General features: G+C 34.5%; 5 protein-coding genes across 12 annotated transcripts; 1 reads left to right on the top strand and 4 right to left on the bottom strand.

Annotated features, from left to right (window-relative positions):
* Positions 1-704: 704 nt before the first annotated feature.
* Positions 705-7668, bottom strand: LOC102620278 (uncharacterized). 4 transcript variants are annotated; one of them, XM_052438152.1, is made up of 10 exons: positions 7486-7668; positions 6537-6739; positions 5719-5827; positions 4430-4775; positions 3466-3535; positions 3207-3274; positions 2457-2572; positions 2266-2372; positions 1854-1993; positions 705-1348 (listed from the first exon to the last, which is right to left on the bottom strand). In XM_052438152.1, exons 1-10 carry the CDS (start codon positions 7564-7566, stop codon positions 1089-1091), a joined length of 1500 nt encoding a protein of 499 aa, XP_052294112.1. In that variant the 5' UTR covers positions 7567-7668; the 3' UTR covers positions 705-1088. The 4 variants fall into 4 exon arrangements, with proteins under 4 accessions (XP_052294112.1, XP_006478781.2, XP_006478783.2 ...); XM_006478718.4 differs by having other exon boundaries at positions 6537-6760; XM_006478720.4 differs by having other exon boundaries at positions 6537-6753; positions 7486-7647.
* A 287-nt stretch (positions 7669-7955) lies between these two features.
* LOC102621012 (uncharacterized) lies at positions 7956-11079 on the bottom strand. 4 transcript variants are annotated; one of them, XM_025099014.2, is made up of 3 exons: positions 10930-11079; positions 10615-10701; positions 7956-9820 (listed from the first exon to the last, which is right to left on the bottom strand). In XM_025099014.2, exon 3 carries the CDS (start codon positions 9699-9701, stop codon positions 8058-8060), a length of 1644 nt encoding a protein of 547 aa, XP_024954782.2. In that variant the 5' UTR covers positions 9702-9820; positions 10615-10701; positions 10930-11079; the 3' UTR covers positions 7956-8057. The 4 variants fall into 4 exon arrangements, with proteins under 4 accessions (XP_024954782.2, XP_006478785.2, XP_006478784.2 ...); XM_006478722.4 differs by having other exon boundaries at positions 7956-9831; XM_006478721.4 differs by having other exon boundaries at positions 10615-10711; positions 10930-11078.
* Positions 10936-13928, top strand: LOC102621679 (hypothetical protein). Of its 2 annotated transcripts, none has more exons than XM_052438156.1 (4): positions 10936-11080; positions 11552-11793; positions 12466-12714; positions 13396-13928. In XM_052438156.1, exons 2-4 carry the CDS (start codon positions 11587-11589, stop codon positions 13663-13665), a joined length of 726 nt encoding a protein of 241 aa, XP_052294116.1. In that variant the 5' UTR covers positions 10936-11080; positions 11552-11586; the 3' UTR covers positions 13666-13928. The 2 variants fall into 2 exon arrangements, with proteins under 2 accessions (XP_052294116.1, XP_006478787.2); XM_006478724.4 differs by lacking the exon at positions 10936-11080 and adding an exon at positions 11202-11466.
* A 560-nt stretch (positions 13929-14488) lies between these two features.
* Positions 14489-17139, bottom strand: LOC102621973 (signal recognition particle 14 kDa protein). The gene is made up of 4 exons (XM_006478725.3): positions 16984-17139; positions 16763-16856; positions 16543-16652; positions 14489-14956 (listed from the first exon to the last, which is right to left on the bottom strand). The coding sequence occupies exons 1-4, from the start codon at positions 16984-16986 to the stop codon at positions 14795-14797; spliced, it is 369 nt and encodes a 122-aa protein (XP_006478788.2). The 5' UTR covers positions 16987-17139; the 3' UTR covers positions 14489-14794.
* A 924-nt stretch (positions 17140-18063) lies between these two features.
* LOC102622273 (uncharacterized) lies at positions 18064-22628 on the bottom strand. Its single transcript, XM_006478726.4, has 8 exons — positions 22467-22628; positions 22057-22163; positions 21100-21143; positions 20888-20973; positions 20601-20709; positions 20002-20015; positions 19201-19302; positions 18064-18377 (listed from the first exon to the last, which is right to left on the bottom strand). The coding sequence occupies exons 1-8, from the start codon at positions 22509-22511 to the stop codon at positions 18255-18257; spliced, it is 630 nt and encodes a 209-aa protein (XP_006478789.2). The 5' UTR covers positions 22512-22628; the 3' UTR covers positions 18064-18254.

The raw sequence follows: 22628 nt of genomic DNA on the forward strand, positions 1-22628 counted from the left end.
CAAATTAATCTCTCCTGGTTACTAAGAATTTCCGGAGAAACAACACAAGCAAATGCCACTAAAAATATTGCTAATAGATAAGAATAAACATCACCCTTCATAAGTATTATTTTCATATTACCGCCATCTTTCAGAAAAAATAACTCAATATTTGCAATTTGGAATTCAGAAAAAAAAAAAAAAAGGATGAAGTTTTAAAATTACCCTATTAGCAAGTTGTCGACTGGAGTTCAAAAAGCAAGAGTTCAACACGTTTAGAATTTGAATGCTTTTTAACTTTTTTGTCCAGCTCGATCTTATATAGGGTGCAATTTTCTTCTTTAATGTGGTATTACAGAATTAATGCTTAACAAATGCGTTTTTAATGACAGCATCTATCAATTGATATATTTCTTCAAGATCAAGCGAAGGTAATTTTCTTCAGAAAGGCCAGCATAATTAATTATCACGCTATTTAAAACAATCTTTAATGATAAAATATTAAAATTAACACATACATGGTAACAATTTTTGTTAAGAATGATTTAGGTTATTTATTTGTAAGATTACAATAGGGTGTATTAGGCATTGCAATCTTACCTCCCAAAAGCAAAAGATTACAATAGGGTGTGTCTGCTTTACAAATAAAATGCAAAAATGTTTGGTAAATTTAGATTATAATCATTCGTATTAATTTATTAAAGAATACTCTTTCCCAAATAGGCATGATTCCAAGTCATGAACCTAAAATTAAAAGATTTAGCAATTCAACAATCAAGAGTATGTACGCTGGTAAGTGCGGAAAATAACCATTCAACTGAGAGTAGTATCAAAATTGTAATTCCAGTGAAAGCCAATGGACCGGCACAAAGATACCATTCCATTAAAGAATATCAAATATCGGAAGGACTTCGAGGGTGACCATTTTCCTGCGAATGAAAAGTGCCATACATGATTATTTATCCAACTGTGTTTAGGGAATAGAGATTAGTGTCGTGGAATAAGTTGCGGTTCACTCTGGCTCTTATGATCAACCTGGTGGAAAAATCCCCAAAACTAAACAACTCCTGCCCGCCTCTCTCAACTTTCAACAACCGTTGAAAGTTAAATCACTGAATTTCCTGTTTGCTTTTCTCATCGTCATACCCTGATGCTTTTCCACTTCTACCAATTGCATATGGCTCTGGCGAAGAACTATTACATTGCATTTCAAGACCATGATAAGATCGACTAACGAAATACTCTGCTCCAGATTTAGCTGTTCCCTTAACAATAGGATCGAGACTTCTGTCACGCAATTGCAAAGCCTTCTCCGCTGCATTTGCTAAAGCAAGAGCTCCCTCCTTCTCTTCCTCCCCATTTTCTGTTTCTGTAACAATAGTGAATTAACAACTAGCGCAATATCTTAACTGACATAAGGTGTTCTGAACTGTGCTCTTCAATGAACTTCAAAACCAAATTGGGCAATTTAAAACAAAAGTATCTTTCGTGTAGAAAAAAACCTATATGTACCAGACATTGCTGTACAACTAGTTAACCATGAATTTGTTGATTTTATTTAGAAATTAATCATTAAAATTTTAGTCTCTTTATCTCACAAGAAATCAAAAAATTCTAAGTCAATAGGCTTTTCTAGTAAATTATAGATCAGTCAGGTTTTTTTAACTCATCATTCGACAAGGAGAAGAAGACACTGACAAATAGCCTAACTTTATTTTTTGTAGCACTTCAATTGTCAGTTTGTCACGACGAGAAAACTTTTGACTAAATGTTTTCCTTTGAATCAAATTTCCATTAAACAACATTCAAAATTGTAAACCTCCAGAATAAATCATGTTTACTGCAAAGCCTCAAACCAGAAGTGAGAGGCATACCTTGTTGGGCAACATCTTCCACATATCCACCTTTAAGGAAGGAAAACCGTGCTTCTTCAGCCTGATCGTTTGCTTCAACTGGTGAAGAACTCATCAAATCACGAAATTCCATCACATATGCTCCTGTCCATTGAGTTCCTCTAAGGGAAGAAAAAAATTGTCAATGTCAGGTTTTAAAAAAATGAAAAGTTGAAATTAGGTCCCCCCCCCCACCCCCCCCCCGAAACCAAAAAAAAAAAAAGATTAACAAGAAACAGAAAAAATATATTAACATGTGAAAAAGTACAATGGTGTGCCAGATATCCACTAGAGAACCCAAAAAAAGGTTAAAAGGGGAACAAAAGCTATATAATTAGTTGAAATTACATTAATAACTAGCGTTTAAAATTTAAGAGAGAAAATCTTGCTGTACCTGCCGAAAGCCAGCATAGCTTCAAATGGGGTTATAACAGGAGCCAAGAATTCTTTGCTATCCAAAAGAGCAGTTTGGGCACACGAAATGTTAATGAAAATATCACACTGCAACAAATAAAAAATACCATAATTAACGTCAACTTACTTAACAAAAGCATAGACATCCTACATGCATCTATCAGAACTTGCCTCTGGAAAGTTTGCAAGTTTTGCAGGGTTTGGTCTTCCCATGACAAGAGTGTATGCCTTTTTCCCTGCTTTTGTAATCAATTCTTTCATCTGATGAATCATATGAAGGTAGCCAGCTGCGTCAACACTAGCAAATTAATTCCAAGACCTCTGTAATGCATAAATGAAGCAGCATACATAAGCCTTAACACAAAAGACAACTTTTAAACTGGAAAACAGACACGTGCACAAATTTAATCTGTAACACCTAAGAATTGTTACAGTAGGAATATGGCCTCACTTTCTTCAAGTGTATAAATAGACTGAACAGCTCCTGCCAGTTGTTTCATGTAGAATTTATCATTGATCAAGTAAAGAATCAATTCACCACTCAAAATTATAAAATCAAAGCTTCAATGTATGAGAGGTATCTTGTGTAAGAGGAACACAAGAAAAATCTTCTCTTAATCATGAATCTGATCTTGTCATTTTGTTTCATCTTTCTGAAAATAACACAATCTTTCTAAAAAAATTACACAGATTTTATCATTTTATTTCATCTTTAGTTCTTAAGATTATTAAGAGAATTAGAAGTAACAACCATAAGAAAAGGCAATTACAATATTAACAGTGATAGTCACCCAAATACGATTGCATTTACTTTTAGCTAGCCAAGTGTGCCTAATATATTTTTACAAACTCATAGTTCGATTCCGGAACACCAATGTGTCACTTTGATAAGATTAAAAGATCATAGAAACTTCAACATACCTACACCAAGAGTTCCCACTAGTACTCCAACAATGTTAGCATCCTTTGCTTTCTCTACCAGGTAGTATCTGAAAGAAACAGTAGTGCAGTGAAACACACAATAATGCTACAGGAGTAATACGTAAAGGGATAAAGATGGACTATATATCTTTAATACTACATGAGAAGGGAAGACTAAAAGAAGAAAAAAGGACATGGAGAAAAATAGACGCATGTAAAGGGGGTTGCAAAAGCATGGATGACATTGGTTGAATAATACCTACGCTTAAGAATTTTCAACTGTTGAGATACGTCAGTCAGCAAGCGCTCTTCTGTTGCATCATATCTGACTAAAAGCAACATCACCAGAATTAAAAAATAAATAAATAAATATTTAAGGGAACAATACAACTACTGTCATACTTATGCATGCTGGAGGCACACTAAATACATGAACAGCATCTCAAGTAATAGTAATTTAGATTCTAACGAATTTTTCCTAGCCCTATAGAGACAAAATAAATAAAGAATCAACATGATGCAGGAGAAATTGTAGTGCGTAATTTGTTGTTTCTTACTGTCGCTTGTCAGTACCAAAAACAAACGAAATACACTGGAAAACTAGAATTTTATTAGTATTTCAAAAAGTATTATTCTTTTCTGATTGAGAAAACTCTGAGAACATGACGGAAGAAAATACACAAGCAACACTGATATCTCGTTTCGGACTCTGGAACAGAAGGAACTTCCCACTCTTGAACAAGAATGAAGAGTGGTCCAGCCTGTGATAATACATTTTCCTATCTAGCACCACAAAAATAGGGGAAAAGCTCATACAGAAAAATAGTTGCCAACTTATGGTTTGAGTTTAGAAATCAAACAATCAGCATTACAACCTGACCACCAGGTTTGATGAAAAACTGTAGTGTAAATACATGCGAAGTAAACAATCAATCTAAATGAAAGAAGACATGGGAAGGAGAACCACACATCTACTGCACCAGAATTAATGAGACTGAGCAATTACTTTGTGTCAATGAAGAAAATAGAAAAGATGAAATCAATACAAACATTTCCAAAGAAAATATATCCTCAGGCAACTAAGATAGACATTGTGTGTGCTTACATGCATTTACGAAAATAAGAAAAGCATTGTGTGTGCTAATGTGCAAATTCTACAAAAATATGTTAATATGAAAGGAAACTTGGCAATAAATTTCAGGAGAAATTTAGCAATTATCTACCTATTTCGCAACAATTAAATGTCAGTACAACATTTGCAAAAGCTGTATTGTCAGAGCCAATCCAGAAAAGCAAGTATTCCTCCATTTTTTTTCCGTCAGGGATATTCCAGACCAAGCCTCCAATTGTATGCCTAGTACCAGCTACGGAGGAAGAACTCTCATCAGCAGTGCAGCCACCAGCTGGTCCACATAAGCTTTTATGATCTTTGGATGGTGTTATAACTGAACACATAACATCTGCAAAATTGATTTCTAATTTCGACCCAGACCCATAAGAGCTTGATGCTACTTTCAGTGCTTCTCTAATATGTGGTATTGCATGCGCATACTCCAATCCATAAAGGGCCTGCACTTAAAAGAAAATCTGATCAACAGCCCTAACAAGATCTGATCAACAAAAACTTCTGGCAAGATCAAATCATTACATCACAAAGAAAAACCATTCAATGTAAAGAAGCATCCAATAGGAGGGGCACAAAACAAAAAGAAGAAAAAAAGGGGAGAGAGAGGATACGCCACCCATGCAGTGGGACATAGTGTTCCGATCTAGAAGAAAATTTTTCCTCTTAATTAAGTGGGATGATTTTCTAGATATCTGATATTGTGTGTCACACCTCATAGTGAGGATACACCACCCATACAGTGGAACATAGTGTTCCAATCTAGAAGAAAATTTTTCCTCTTAATTAAGCGGGCTGATTTTCTACATATCTGATATTGTGCATCAACCTGATAGTCAAGTCATAATTAGTCCTTCCAATAAATTAAATTCCAACATGCCAGAAATTCAAGGAAACAAAGCTTCTAATCTAGTTGGTTTTATAACTATGGAAAAATTAAAGTGAAAACTAGAAGAGGCAGCTTGAATTGGCAGATTTGTTACTAATATGAATATACAGACTCCATAAATTTCAGGATTTCAAGCATCATCCTCTTAAATAATCCATAAGCCAAGGACCTAATAGGTACAGAGAGATTGCTTGCCACATTTGATTGAGCTTTAGGCTATGTTAGCAATATGAATACATGTCAAAACATCACAAGTTTAGGAGACAAAATGACATAAAACATCACAACATCAACAAAAGGTGGGCATCGGGCACAAAGTTTTCATTACTGACATCCACTATTCCTTGCTGGGGACAGAGAAAGTGGTTTAAGATGGATCAAGAAGAAATACATTAGATTTTCACAAACTAGCATCTGCTTATGGCAACATAAAAGTAAAATCAGTGCAGAAGGCCAAAAAAAAAAGAAATGAAAAAAGATTATAGGAATTAAAATCATACCAAAATAGGTTTGCCATTGGTCAAAGCATGCTTTGATAAGTTTTCAATGCAGTTGGATGTATTAATGGAAGCCTTTCCAAATACAAAGAATGCGGGAAGAGTTGATGTCCTGCAATCAAAACGTTATGCCCTTTGAACCAAAAAGTTAAATTATTATTATTATTATTTAAAAAATGAACTAGAAAGTCGACAGTCATAATAAAGTAGAAATATGATGAACTAAATTTGACTGTTGCATCCACAAACCCTGAACTCAAGCAGTCACTGAAAAGACCACCAGTAGGCAAACCAATAAAAACTAAAACAAAATGATAAAAGATGAATCATAAACAATGTAACTCTTCTTCACCTACCACCTAAACTCATAGCATAGTCTTCTAGTTATTTAAACTTTCATCGACTGTAATCATTTTCCTTATAGATGACAAAAGAAAGGATAACAGGATTTTTAAGTTCCATCAATCCTAAGAAGGCCTAAGCATTGGTCAAACTAAGACTTTCACAGAAATCAAATGTACCTAATAAAAGTTATTTTTTTAGTTATTACCCCATTCTAATATTTCTTGACTCTCTAGCAAAAACTTTTGAATGTAGTCTTTTTATCTCATAAAAGTAATGAGAAAAATCAAGATAGAATGCAAGGCTACGAGCCTAAGATAATTTTTATAACCCCATCAAAAATATTAATAGAAAATATTATGTGACTCACATTTCCATTCATAATATTATAAACATGACCAGAAACAGCCTTGACAACAGTGAAAGAAAACAAAAGGAGAGATGGAAAAAAAAAAAAAATTAGGTTAATGAGTACTCACGGGCTAAGACAGGTATGTCCATAATGTATGACACAATCGGCATCAACGTGGGATGCTCCAACCTCGTCAACACAACAGCTACCATAAGTTGTGTCTGCCATTACAAATAATCCAATATCTTTGTCATCCACACTCCGCTCACCATCAGAACTTCTAAGTGACCCAAGTTTGGTCCTCAGCGCTCGCACTATTCTTATTGAATCCTTCAATAAATCATCTGGGAACTAAAATCACTAAAAGCTTAAATTAAATAAAAACAAGGAAATTAATTAATAAATCAATAGAAATTCTAATCCTCAGGATCCCCAGACACCTTTAAACATGCTTGCATGATTACTTAAATAAATATACACATATGAGTTAAGATTACACCAATTTTATTTATAAAATAATTTGATTCGTAAAACTAAATATTGGATTTTATACTTGCAAGCGTACTCCCATGACTGCCAAGCCTCAGAGATACTTAGCCGTCCTATTGAATCAGCGATAAAAGTTTATGGATCTTATTGCTGCATGATTGTTACTAATGCGATATTAAGCATGGATTAGTAACATACTAATGAATTTAATCTCAATAGTTGAATCAACCAAAAAAAAAAAAGAATCATAAATAAACTTATCAACTGGTCTAAACTAATAAAAGTTTATCCTTGGCATGCGAGTCAAGCTTTTAATTCTCATCTCTTTTTCTTATGGATTGAGTTTCCAGGAAAATCTCTGTTTTGCTGCCTAGAAAATTCAATCATGCTAAACAAAGCTACTTCAAAATTCTTTATTTAAACTAACAAAAATAAACCTTTATCTTCCATTGTTTAAAAGGCAAAGCCAAATATTTAAAATAAAAAAGCAAATAACCAAATTTCTTTAAAATTAGAAACCCGAGATTTTACTAGGGTTTAAAAAAATGAAAAAAAAATGAAGAAAATAAAATACTAATATATGTTACCTGCAAAGCAACTCTAGTGAATTTCCTACTGTAAATAAAATCGGCAGTGCTGGCAATTTCGTAATTTAATTCGAAGTCCATGTCCAAAGAGTTTACTAATCTCTCTGTATTTCACTCTTCAAATCGAAAGGATGGAAAGCGACGAAGAGAAAAGGAGCCAGGGGGCGGTTCGTTTTTGCCTTCAGGTTTTATATTTTTTAAAATTTTGAGTAAATAGTAAAACGAGTAATGACGTATGGCTCCCTGTAGTTTTGAGTTTCCTCAAATGAGTACACCTGACTTCCATTTCCGCAAAGAAAGGTCCGGACGCCTGTGAAATGACGGCATTACCCTTCGTTCAAAAATCAATATTTTAAGAAGATTTTTGTGTCATTTTTAATTATGAACAATTATTTTGTGCAGTTTTTTTTTTTTGTTTCCTTTTAAATTTGGTTGAAATTATTTTTCACTACTAAAAAAGAGTTCGAAAATATCAAAATGGAGGATTATTGAAAATAAAAATTTGGCATTTTCTCCTATACTTGAGGAATAGTGTCAGAAAAGAACATGCTCTCCAAAATATTGATGTACAATTACAATACATCACTCGAAGAGAGTGTTAACACACTCCTTGCAATACCAATGATCTCTCCGAGTAACCTATGTAGAAGCTGCTTGACCTTCCTCATCCAAGACAGCAGCTGCAGAACCTCGAGAATGATCCTTAAATGGAGGTAACTGAACGTCGTCTTAAATCTAGCAAACACAACATCTATCGCAAAATCAGATTTAAGGTTTGACTTAGGAGCGAGACCATAGAGAGCATACTTGCCGTACGCTAGCAGCCTGATCTGTTGGGGTGCTTTTAACTTGCTAACGATAGACCTCAATAGCCCATCTATGCGCAATACTGCAAGGAAGTTAGGAGGCAGAGACTCCATGAATGAAGATATGTCCGCCACGGTCAGAGAGACTAATTCCTGCTTCACTTTTCTTCTTTCTTCTGCTGACATTCCAGCTCCAAGAACAGATTTGCTGTCAATAGATCTTCCAGTAAAAATGAGAGGCAAGTATCGTGAGTACTGACCAATACCAAATTGTTCACCTAGATGTTTTATTTCGTCCGAGTCCAGAAGAATCAATGCCTTCCACAGTCGACAATAGTCTACTCTAAATGTATCATCCAATGTTTTGCAAATTCCATGATCAAGAAGAACCAAAGAAAAGCCATTCCGACCTTCTGAAGAAACCAATATGTTGCCAGCGTGTGGATCTCCATGCACAAAACCATGGACAAATATCATTTCAGCAAACACCTCAACCAATGCTTTTGCAACCTTTATGGGATTTGCTTTTATTTCCTTCAAAGAATCAAGATCATCGACTTTGCAGCCCTTACAAAACTGCATCGTTAGAACGTGGCTTGTTGTAAAATCCCAAAACACGTGAGGAACCTGGACCATCTCATTGTTTTTAAAATTCTCAGCTGTTTTCTCAGAATTTTTTGCCTCCTGAATGAAGTCAAGCTCCAAAGAAATGGTCCCAGCAAATTCTGATACCAGCCACCCAAACCTGTACTCTGGGAAAATCCATGTAACAGTCTTTGAAAGGAAAGACATAATTGCAATGTCCAGCCTCATCTTATGCTCTAACCCAGGGTACTGCACCTTAACTGCGACTTCTTGATCACCTCTCAGTATTGCATGATGCACTTGGGCAATAGATGCAGCAGCAATTGGCTGCTCATCAAGAGAAATGAATATCTCAGACAAATGCTGACCCAGATTGCTCATTAGTACTTCTTTAATGGATTTAAAATCACAAGGAACTGCCTGATCCTGTAGAGACAAGAGAGTTGATGAGTATTCTTTGGGAACCTGCCTAATGGCAGCAACAAACTGACCTGCTTTTACGTAGAAACCTTTGTTCATTTCACATAATTTCAAGATTCTCTTGGCTGAACGTAAATGAACCTCAGATAGTTTGCAAAGATAATCTTCAGAGCCAACAGACAAACCGTGTAAAGAATATTTGTAGTCAGCAATAGTGAAAGTAATAGTCGAGATTGCCCGAGAGGAGCGAACAATGCCATCGATTCCAGCCTTAATTTTATCCGCAAAGAGTGGAAATGGAAGAAAATCAGAATGACTCGTTGCATGGAAGGTGAAACCGGTGGCTGTTAGTAGGTAAACTGTTCTCTTCAATATCTTGCTAGCCTTCATGTTATAGAGGTTCATCCAATATCCAATTCTTTTATAGATTCAGAACCAAAATAATGTTTTTCACCATATAAACCAACGGTTTCACCAACATTAGCCACCTCCATAATCTCAGCATCTGGAACCTCGCTACACTCCTACATTTGAGCTATAGAGTCGTTAAAAATTGCCGTTAAGAATCAACTATGAAGCGTATTAAAGAAGAGAAAATATCCAACATCAAGAATACCGAATAAATAAGCAATATAAATCCATTATTGACTCTGCTGACTGAAGTTGCATGTAAGCGCTTGAGATTGGAAGGAGAGAGCCAGTGCCCATGTATAAAATTAAGATTTTGGGTTGTATCAGATGATGAGTTTTTGTTGGCTATCTTTCACTGTTAGAACGTGCTCGCCCAATTACTTACAAATATTACACACATAATAGGCAGGAACCAATTACACCAAAAAGGACTATCACATAAGGAATACTATGAATATGATTTCAATACATGTGTGTGTGACACTAGCATGCAAAACTAGTATTTGGAATGAATTTGATCTCAAGAGATGAAAAAGCAAAACAAATAAACCCTATTGAATTTGATTTCGATTGAGTTTCCAGACAACCAAACAGAGAATGACGATGGAACAAGTTTTTTTTCAACACATGTTTTTGGTAGTCAAAAGAAACCATCAAATTACCACGAATTTCTTTAATGTCCAGATAAATTAAATTTACAATGAAGATCAGAGAATATTTGTTATTTTACCAGCAAAGTAAAAGGGAAAACGAACAGGCTTCAACATTTTTCATAAAGGAACATAATTTCTCTAATTTTAACAGAAACTTAAATATAACATGAACTATACCCAGTTAGCTCAGTTTAGTCAATTAAACACCAGAGGTTTTACGAGGGTTTAACATAATAAATAAATAAATGTGTTACCTGCAAGGCGACTATGGTAATGAAATAAGCGGTGCTGGCAATTTCGTAATTTGATTCCAAGTCCATGACCAAAGAGCATCAGTACTTCTGTTTCACTCTTTAAAGAGAAGCGAAAAGGGAACAACAAACAGAACCAAAATGCAACCCGAACGGGGAACGGGTTTCCAGTTACCACAAAAACACGACCCAATCAATATTACATTTCTATTTATGCTTTAAGTAAAATTAACTTAAAGTAAAAAAAAAATGAAAACTTAATTAATAACCAGAAGAAATCCTAAGGAAAATAAAACGATAAGAAAACTAGTGTCTCACATTGGTGCCGGAGACGTTTTAACCGTCATTGCTCGCCGTCTCACCGGAAGTCCAAAATTTCTGGCTAGTGGCTCAGAAGATTCTTCATCTGAACTAACGAAGCCAGCTGCGAGCCGCCACAAGCCTTGCTAATATCGTCGCTCACTCGCGGGTGCGCAATCACAGGCCTCCGGAAGCTATCAATTTCCCTATTTTTCTCTCTCTGTTTTTCTTTTTTTCTTTTTTTTTGAGAATTTCGATTCTTACGCTTACTTTGATGAAACGAAAAAATCAATTTAAAAAAAAGTACAAATGAAATGAAACAATTTTAAAAATTTGGTTCCCGGTATCGGGTTAAGTTACTGTCAAAACAAATCCGGGTCAGACCGGACAATTTAGTCAATTTATACGACGTAGTTTGTCAATTTGCCTTAATAAAAGGAAAACCGCCTTTCACAGTCACTCTTTTTCCTCCGTTCCTTCTCCGTCCGTTTCAAATTATAGGGCTTAGGCTTTATCGTTCCAAAATTCTCTCGTCCATTCGACATTCAAATATATGTAAGCCACACTGTCTAAATTTTTAATCTTTAGTATTTTAATTCTATCATATCCATAGTTATTAAAATTCCAATTTTTTTTTCAGGTTTAATTTTACGTTGGATTAGCGATTGCTGAAGAATGAATTGTATTCAGGCTACAAGTGCAGGCAAACCTTGTGTACATCTTCCCAACAGAATCCGTTCGGTACGTGAGCGTAATACTGCACGCCGGACTTCATTGAAGCTTAATGCGACGGCGTACAATCATGGCTTGCCGGCGTTGAAGTGCCGACAGAAAAATACGGTCGTTTGCTCGCTTGGTGGCAAGGACAAGTCAGATGATAAGGTTAGAAAGAAGTCCTTTTTGTTTTAAGGCTGTGTAGGCGTCTCTTCGTGGGTGATTTAATGAATGCTTATATTTGGCTTTGTAGATGGCTCTTTGTGGGTGATTAGTGAATGCTTATATTTGTTTGATGAAAGGTGTGGCAGAAGTTATAGAATAAAATTATGTTTTGCATTCTCTGTTTTTTCTTTTTTAATTTGGTAATGGAGTTTTTTTGTTCGGCTTGATAACCCATTTGCATTTTGTGCCTGATGGGGTTAGCTGAATAGCTGGTTTTGAGTAGACTGTGATTCTTTTAACTTGGGAGTAATTGCTTTGAAGGCTCGATTTTGTGCAAATGCCGCATTCTTGAGCTGTAATATTCATAATCTTGAGAGTAACTTAGGTGTTGTGCAGGTGTAACCTCATCCATGATGTTAATCTTTTTTATCTGTAATCATGAAATTTATTTTTCAAAAGAATTTGGGCCGCTTTTGTTTTCTCTTTGACCTTTTTAACTTAATATTAATTGTCATTACGAGAGTGGCAGTTCTTCAATCAGTTATTCCCTTATCTTATTTGCAAAGGGCTTAATAAAAGCTGAGAATTTGTTTTTGAAACATATTTGGGAGCATAAGATATTTGCACTTGCTTGGCAAAACTATGCGCATCTGACATTTTTATGTACATCATCAGGGAGCTCCATGGCAAGATTTCAGTAAAGCTATGGGAAATCTGGGTAAGGGGCAATCAGTAGAGGATGTGTTACGGCAGCAGATTCAAAAGCAGGAATTCTATGATGGAGATGGCGGCAAAAGTCCACCACGTCGTGGTGGCGGTGGACATGGTGGGGGTGGTTCTGAAGAATCTGGGGATGAAGGCGTTTCTGGGATCATAGATGAAACTGTGCAAGTGGTATTAGCAACCATCGGCTTCATATTGCTGGTAAATTATCTGTTTCTCTTCCTTTTCTTTTTTTCTCGCCCTTCAAATTGTGTCAGAAAGCACATGACCAAACATACAGTCTTTAGATCACTAATTCTCACACATATGTGACTGTTTAGTCGTTCTTAATGATTGATGAAAATGGTGCAAATAATGAAAATATACATGCACATGAAATGCAATGCTGTTTCTGAGCTAAACTTCCGTCTTTAATGACTGATGATCTGCTTAATGTGAGGCTTAAAATTTAAAAATAAAGCATTTAAAATGTTAATTGAATAAGAAATAATAGCAATAGTTAATTGAAAAAAATTAATAGCAGTGGGAAAATAATGGGTGCCTTCTGAAAGTTGCTTTATCATATCAATTACCAGTCTTTGTTGAAATAATGTAACATGATATATTTGAATGAAACTCGCCTCATCTTCCTGTTGGTGTTTGTACTTATGTTTGTAAACATCTCATGATTGTCTTTCTTGTTTTATCTTACGTTAGCAAGTTTTCCATGTGCTAAGTTTCATATCCACTTTATTGAGTATTTAAAAAATGCTTTAGTTTATTGATTTTCTTGATAATGATAATAATAATAATAATGATTTATAGGTTTTTAAGTCCATAGTTTGAAAATTTGTGTCGCAGCCCATGTTTATTATCATCTCTCACTTGCTGATTTCACTGCAGTATATTTACATAATTGCTGGTGAGGAGCTGACTAAGCTAGGAAAGGATTACATAAAGTATCTTTTGGGAGGAAGCAAGAGTGTTCGTTTGTCAAATGCAATGGACGCGTTAGAAAGTTTCTGGAAAACACTGAGCGATAACAAGTTGGTCTACGATAAGTATTGGTTGGAAAAGGAAATTCTCAATACCACAACATGGTTTGATGGTCCTGAGAAGTATAGACGTATGCTTAGGTCCTACATGGAACGGAGTGCTGATGAGGAGTCCTGATTTATTTTAGCAATCCTCCTTCCTCTCCAAGCCCACGTTATTTCTTTCCTCCTAACCTTGTATCTTCTGCAACGTTAAGAGGAACTATTATTAAACTTTAGGAGGAACTAGCATTACATACTCTTTTGTCCTCTCTTTTTTATTTTTCTGAGGCTGCTACAAGATCAATTTCTTACCGCGTATTATTAGCTTAAAAGCAAATTTTGTATAGCAATTTAAACTTTATCTTCCATAACATTTCAGTTGAGTATTGGCTCAGGCCTCGGATGTTTTTGTTTTGCTTGTCATGTGGCCCAGATCTGTCTTCTCATCCGTATATTAATTCCTGTTGAATTTTACCTATACCATTAAGGATTCCAAATTAGTAAGAAGCTCAAAGCCGACAGAAAATTAAGTTTCTTAGAATATGCTAGACTTAACTGGAATCACAAATTAGGTGAATGAGTTGCCGGTTTGATCAACAGGAAAAGTAGCTTGGAATCTCGTCCGATGCAGTACGATTGATGCTAGCATGAATGCAATAATATTGTTTTGCTCGTCTAACAAAGGACTCAAATTTTGATGCATTGATTGCTTATTTTAAATGCTTACAAACTTCAAGTTGCTAAAAGCTTTAATGGGAATGTGAACAAATTGCAACGGAGGAGGATAAGATGATCTATTTGAAAGAACTATAATATAATAATAATAATAATAATAATCACATGCTTCTGATGAATGATATAAGGTCGTTTTGGCCTGCAATTATCCTCAACATTACCCTTTCAGCCGAACAAAACATTTGATTAGGGCAATCATGGGAGGAGCAACAACAAGACGTTAATCATATAAAGGTCACTTCAATTGCTCCGGATAATCAAAATAATTGATGCTCATCTGATATTAGTTGCAGAAATTTCAATCACAAATCAATCTACGGTGAGGCCAGCCAAAAAATTTAATCATTTGCAAATTTTTCCAGATCATAAGCAACCGATAAGAGAATCGAATGTCATCTTCAACAGGGCAGTCAAACAAAAACCCATTTCCTTATCCTCTAATTGTTCAAAACTGAAAGAATCTTTCTCCGAATATATGAGAAGACACAAAGGTTTCCAATGGTTTCTCTAAGAAGGAGGTAAGAACTTGTTCACACTCTCTTTGGCTTCTTCGTTGAACCCGCTCCATCTTTCCGATCTCCATCTACACCCTTCTTCTTGTCTTTCCTCTCCCTCTTCTTTAGAGCAGCCATGTGTGCCTTCAAAAGAGTTGCATAAGAAGCTTGAAAGCGCTGGTGATCCTTTGCCCCTACCTTCTCAACAAAATCAGGAATCCCTGTTACTTTGTTAGCAATGACTTACAAATGCATCATCAAAAATAAAAATAGACAACCAATTCTCCACCATTACCTAGCAAGACATGCATCATGTTTGTCCAGGAAAAGAGATCAGGATTGGAGCGTAAGCACAATAGGATAATTACAATGCATATTCACGATCTATATACATGGTACAGTTCTTAAATGCCCAGATCAATTCTAAATTGCACCTCTCACAAGTGGAGAAGCGTGGCAATGAAATAATTCTTATAATAAAATTCAATGGTTGCAACCATATAATCCAATTTCCCAATCTTTCTTAACCCAATATTCAGGAAAAAAAAATGATGTGGCAGAGAACACTAACTTTATGAACTTGAGAACATGATTGCTCGGAATTAATTATTGTTGATCGAGAACATGATAGCTCTGAATAAATTATTGATGATTAGTCTGAGAAAGTTACCATAGTCAAGACATCAAGAACCACTTCTCGGTCTAATCTCGTATGATATTCCAGAAACCAGAAGACAAGAACCAAGAGAAACCTCCACATATTTTTCAGAATAATAGAAAAAAGGTAAGAGCTTGGCTTTGTATTCCTTTAATTTTTAAATATTAACTTTAACAAGGACATATGAGAGCCCACACTCCCTAACAAAGCCACTGAGACATATCGCAGCCCAATATTATCCTAAATAAAAATAGAATCACCATAACCTATTGCTATTGCTTGTTTACCAATAAGTAGCTCACCCACAGGAGCAGAAAGAGGTCAAAGCAAAAAACAACGAGATGGGAGGAAACAGTTTAGTTGTACTATTCTACCAACCAAGATCATCAAATAAGTATACAAACTTAGTTCCTCCTGCAGATGCTACATCTACCAACCATGTTCCGAATTTCTTACCAAGGCCCTTGTATCACAGTTCGGTTCCAAGAATATTGTCTAACAAGACTTCTCTTCACCAACACATCAGAGTATTTCAAGAATCAAGCTTCAAATTGTAAAGTGAAGCATGACTAAAAGAACCACCCCATAATGACAAAGAATCAATTCAACCTTCTTGTGCTGTTAGAAAAAAATATATTTTTAAGGCCACTTTATACATGCCTAGAATCAACATCAACAAACAAGAAGCAACAAGAAAAGTTGCTGACCTAGCACCACTTTTTCCTGATTCAAGCTCTCCATAACCAAACTACTCAGATATCTAAAAAACTTCATCTAAACACCAAGACAAATTGGTCCGAGCAATCACTTTCAAAGGGGTTAAACATGAAAGCACCAATTGCTCTGGGAAATTTTACAAGAGAAATTCAGTTTCCATGCACATCACATTCATGTTAAACTTTTTTCAAAGCTTAAAACAAAGCATCTTTTCCTACTAGCTTTAGTGAACATTGTAAAGAAAGAAAATCTCGAGCTTAAAACGGTAAGTTCTATCTATCAATGAATTACTAGCATATGATGACCGACTTCGAAATCATACATAGAAAACTGCTCTCAAACAGTTCATATACATCAAAAATTGAACTTAGCATTGCGCATGAAAAATTGATGAGAAAAAGAGACAAACCGTAGTAGAAATCTTTTGCTTGCCATCAGTAGCACGAATAAGGCATCTGTACTCAACTGGTTCTCCAGCAGTTGCCATTTTATTCTTTTGTGATTTAGACTTCATTGACGCTACAATTCACATTAATGAAATTTAAAAAATCATAATATCACACATAATAAACACCATAGCTAATAACCCAGATCAACTAAAAAACAAAAAAAAAGGAATTCGAAATTACATCGTTTGAAAGTAACCCAAACGGAGCCCTTGTCCCTGTTGCGCTCAAACATGCTTGTCAACTCATTTAGAAACGGATCCGGTTGCAAAAGACCCTTTGAAATTAAACCCAGAAATTTGAAAAATCAGCACAAAATTATATATTTTATAAAACAAAAGGAATAACCAATAATCCTTTTGGGTAGATAAACTAATAGAATTGAGGAAGCGATCGAGGGTTACCATTAATGACGTTTATGTTCGTTCTTGCAGTCCCAGACTGAATGAGTAGTTACTGAATGAGTAGAAGAAGCAACAAAGCAAATGAAATAGAATGGAGCTATTAACATTTTATTTCATGGGCGTAGGCCCAAGGCCCATATAATGCTTTTTCATTTTTGTACTTCTATTGTTTTCTTTTTAAAAAATTAAAATTATAAATTATAAAGAATTATTCTGCGTGGAGCTCAAAATATCCTAAATAGTAAATACATCAGACCTCTATAATTTAAAAAAATAATTAAATATAATTTTATCAAGGTTATTTTATTTTATTAAGGTTTCTTAATATTATTCTTGTTTTTACATCTACTTATGAAAAAGGAGGGAATTAAAGTCTTAACAATTACAAGGTGTAAATAGCTTATATTAGTAATTTTTATTTACTAATTCATAGGTAAACCATTTAAAAAAGAGTAGGGCTTCTTTTAACACCCCTCTAGATATCCTTATGACACTCCTTTTGAATTTTATTTCTTACAATTACCCCTAGTTAATTTATAAACTACAAATTCATTTCCATATTCCTACAAACTTTTACCCAAAAAAAGTATTTCTTTTAATTTTTATTTATAAAATACATAGAAGAGTCCCAATATCTTTAATTATTTTCTTTTTATTATATAGTTTCCATCTGCATAACTATGAATTTTTATACATTTCTTATGAAAAATAAAATGTTTAAAATAAATATAAATGAGAAGTTATCAACCGTTTATCATAAGTTTACTCCATTATAAAAAAAAGATTCTACTTAAGTATTTTGAAAAAAATATATATTTAACTTTAAGTGTTTAATTATGAAATGGGTGAGTGTAAAATTTTGTTAAAGGAATAATTCACTGAATTCTCTTTGAAAATAAGAAATGAATTAATTTATTTTTTATTATTTAGGTAATTTCAACTAAAAAAAAGAAAGATATAAAATGAATTCCATGGGTGTCAAAAAAGCTTGCTCCTTCCTCTTTGAAAAAACAGATTTTCAAAGAATACTGCAATGTCGTTCAGTGCCAAGAGCCTCTTCCTATCAGTGCAAGCGGATCAAAAACCATTCAAAGGCGTGCTGAATTTTCAGATTTTCAACCAATGCCAAACCATTGAGCCATGGTCTGGGTCTACCTAGCTGAATAGGAATTTGCTGCATGTCTTAGTTTGCACAGAATGTAGATAAAACTTTCTTTTGTGGAAAAAAGTAAAACTAAAATCTGGATAAATCTTCTTAGTGAACAGATTCTTCAGTCTGTTTCTTGAAGCTTGATGACAGCATCGAAGCTAAACTTCTCATCCGGTTCAAATAATTTTTCAAGATCTTCAAAACTCTGCTCAACTCTCAAGTCTTTACTTACTTTTAAATCTTCCTGCATTGACCCAAAAAAAAAAAAAATGATAAACAGTCTTTACTTACTTACATTTACCATAGAAATATAATTGAGGAAATGGTACTGCCACAAAACTCATCATAAAACAATTTGGCACGAAATAATTAATCATCAATTATCACGGTGAATTATTAGAAGCATCTACAAGTAAATTTCTTAATCTGACTACCTTTTACAGTATACTTAAGTATATCGCAGAAGGAAGGCATTTGATGCATAACATACTCCTATACTTTAACCAATATTTCCCTTTGAAGATCTTTAACAATATCTAATTTATTATGCATTTTTTTTTTGAAGTACAAAATACATTATTTGGTCAAATAATTAATTCTACGGCATACTCATCCATCAATATTTTCTAAATTCATGTTACAGAAACCAATTCTTGAAATTTATCATAAGATTGGAACATGCAATCCAAATGCCATATATAAAAGGAAAGTCCATCCTCTTAATTTATTGATGTGATATTAATACGAGTTTTCTAGAGTCATTACTCCACTTGTACTCGATAGAAAAAGGATACAAGTAAAAGAAGTAATAGTATTCACCGTCACGTCAACCTCCTTTTTTTTATTTTTTTATCTCATCTTTTTTATTTTCTATTATCTATTGAAGAACATTACTAATATCGTGCATCAAACTTGTTACCATATAAACACATAACTTTATGTAAGCTTTGAAATCATTGACATGCCAAATCAAATGCATCAATTTGAACACTTTTTTACTCTATCATGCTAAAGCAATAAGCAAGCAATTTGTAGAAAATGCCAAGATATACTCTATCGCAGGTCACCTTTTCCACAAATTCAGCTACGGTAGTATCAATTACTTTCTTGATGACTTCCTTGTAAACATTAGTAGGTCCAAGTACTTCTAATAAAATGTCTCGTGGTATCTGCATGACATGATAAACAAGCATAAAATTGGTAACCACCTTTACAGTCAACAAAATAAAATCCTTGTTTTTGCAGCGACATACATGCATGCTTATTAAAAAATGCTATAATGCCACTGTCTTTTTGCATCATTATGTAACTCAAAAAAAATTGAATGATTCAGCAGTTCCCATACTTTCAGTTCAGCCTTGAGAATTTAGACACAAAACCCATTGCAACATATCGTTGGAAGGAAAAGGGAAAATAAGGCTGAATAAAAAACACAAGCTGCAGGACTCTCACCAAAAAAGAAGTGTGCCAACTCTCACTACAAAAGAAGTGTGCCAAACTACGAGTTTCATAATTTCATACAAACAAAGAATCCTACGCAGACAAAAACATTCTAGTTTAGCATAAAAATGGATTGAAATGTAACCCCAACCCCTCTTTTTTTCTTTGGGTTCCTTTTACTTCCTTTTACAGAGCTTGCTCACATCTTTCTTCCTATTAATATATATAGAGTTTCAGGGTTGGGTCAATGGTTAGACATTCCAGGATTAGATCAAGGTGTCTTCACTTTAAACTCTACAAATTCATCTCCCAATCTGATTTGCTAATCTTCTTTTAGAGGTCCACAAGGGGATGGAAGCAAAACAAGATCACCATCATCACAAATCAATGAATTGATTGCAGCAAAACAATAGGTGATGGCAACTTACATTTGGTGTTTTTCCTGGCAGTGTCCAGATTATTCACCACATATGAGCAGCCAATTGAAAAAATTTCCAAAAAAATAAAAACATTAGTGATTCATTAAATGAGGAAGCGGATAAAATATAGTACATAAGAATACAACGGCAATATAATGATATGAAGCATAACAATATGAATCATGCATTTAGATCTAGAGATAATCCATACTTTCTGTCTAGTACAAACTGTGCCAGAACTTTTTATTAGTAATAGCTTACCATTCAACATACAAGAAACAAAAATTCTCAGCAAATTCAGAAAGTGGCAGTATCAGTGATGTGAAAAGAGATCCCAGTAGTCCAATATCATCCTAGTCTATGGTAGGCAATGATTAAACATTTCAAATACACATACAAGCAAATGCACACTCAATTGGCAGCGAGTAGTGCATAGGCAGAGAATATGATGTTCTTTTTCCTTTGACCAGGAAGAAACAAGTCAAAACTTAAGCCAATAAGATATTTTAAGAAAGCACATGCATGCAAATCTGATGATTATGTGTTTTCAAGGTTTAAAAGATAAGAATAACTTCACAAGAAATTGTTCAGTGCATAAATAATCTTACCTCCTTTTACTCTGCGAAAGCCTGGAATTGGCTGTGCTGCAGCAACCATTTTGTTGAATACATCATCAAAAATTGCCCGTGTTTTAGCACTGGATACCTCGACACCTATCTAGTAACAAGAAAAATATTTTGTGGTCAAACTTAAAAGCCATGTAATTGCTTCTGAATGTATAAAAAGTTTAGTATAAATCCAAGAAATGTGCGAGAAGCATAAAAGTTTCAACTTCAACCTTGAAGGTTCCATAATTTGCATAACATTTTGACAGAAAAAAAAAAAAGTCTGATACCTTCAGTTCCGTAGCCTCGTTTGTTCTAGTAGTAGAAACGACAAAGTCTTCAAATTGAGAAGAAGAAACTCCAGCATCTTCCACAGCTGATTCAAGTTAAACCACGTATTTGCAGAAACTCTCAGTAGTAGCACTCGGAAAAAAGCCACAAATAAAAGGAAAATAAAGAACAATTGAGGACAACCAGAAATAAGCAAAAGTAAGACACGAACCTGACAATACTACAAAAATAGGCAGACAATTTTTATGATTCTTCCTGCAATGTGAAAAGGCTAACTAATAATTGCTGTGTAACAGGCATATGGATTTTAATCATGTTCTAGTTCAAAATGACACAGCATGTTTGAAATATAAGCTTCAGAGCATAGGTCAAGTTATCAACCGGCAAAGCACCCAAGAATTCAAATAATAAAGGTACAATAGTACTGTCATCACATAAATGCACAATCCACAGCAAGTATTGCTTATTTGTTAAGCAAAACTCCAAAGGAATGGTGTGCCAGGAATATTAATCAGCCTACTGTGTCTGTAAAATACTCAGAACAACTAAAGAAGTCCACTGCGTGCTTTGTTTTGTTATTTCTTCAACAGTTCTGAAAGAAATCACAGACTAAACAAGATGATCTCAGGCATCAATTATTGCATATTGGTAATTCGGCTGTTCACTCTGTAGTTAAACAATCAACTTCTACGTGTAAAAACGACATAACTGACTTACACAAAAAGGATAGCTACCAGCCATCATGTGTAAAACGTTACTAGATCCCCTTGCTACCTATTTTTTCCCCCCTCCCACAGGGAATCCTACCATCTCTAATTATAGGGATGACAAGGGGTCAAGATTGCCATCCCGAGCCTGGAGCGAAAAATCCCAATCTCAACCCAACTGATTTTCGGAGATATAATAATAGGTGCGAATGGGATGGGGCCGTCTCCCCATAGGAATTTTGAAATCCCTACTGCTCCTATGAAATTGAACCAAAATATTGTAAACAAATAGCCTTGCCACACCCTGAGTTATCAGGTAAGGCTTAGCAAAGCAATGTATGAAGCCTCAAGCACTGACATAACCCACATGCAGAAAACAGATTTCGGGTGAATATCTCGAATGAAACAATTGATTCACAATTAGCAGAAAATCAGGTATTAAATTGGGAGAGAAACATTACCTTTTCAAAAAGTTATGAGTGTCACACCTCGTTTGAGGCAAAAAACATGCTCTTTTGGAAGAAATTATAGGAGTAGAAACATCAAAATGTTGTCTGCGATTAACAATCTGCAAAGAACCATACAATGCCATCAGTGTTCATATTTCAATACAAACATATAAATAAGGGGAAAAAAAAGGTATTTGTTTTTTTCCAGAACAAATACTGGAAAAATAGAATAAGTTAAACTAAAATTGCATTAAAGGACGATAATTAAACCCATGTAAGAAAAAATGCAATACATATAAAAGGAAGTGAACAGATTGAAAATTATGAAATGGATACAAAAATATACAATAAAATATAAATATACTTTGAACTTTTTTTTGGGGTCAAATTAAGAGGAATAAAAGAATGAAGGCGGGAATTACTCTAGGGTTCAAGCCTAAGGAGAGTGATTTAACGGCTATCTCCATGTTATCTTTATCTTCTCCTTCTGCTGCTTCAACTGTTATCTTTTATCTTTACTATTGTACAAGCCAACGCCCTGTGGTTATGGTGATGTATGTTTAAACGCTGTCGTTTAAGAAAAA

This window comes from Citrus sinensis, chromosome 3 (genome assembly GCF_022201045.2).
Source record: "Citrus sinensis cultivar Valencia sweet orange chromosome 3, DVS_A1.0, whole genome shotgun sequence".
NCBI lineage: Eukaryota > Viridiplantae > Streptophyta > Magnoliopsida > Sapindales > Rutaceae > Citrus > Citrus sinensis.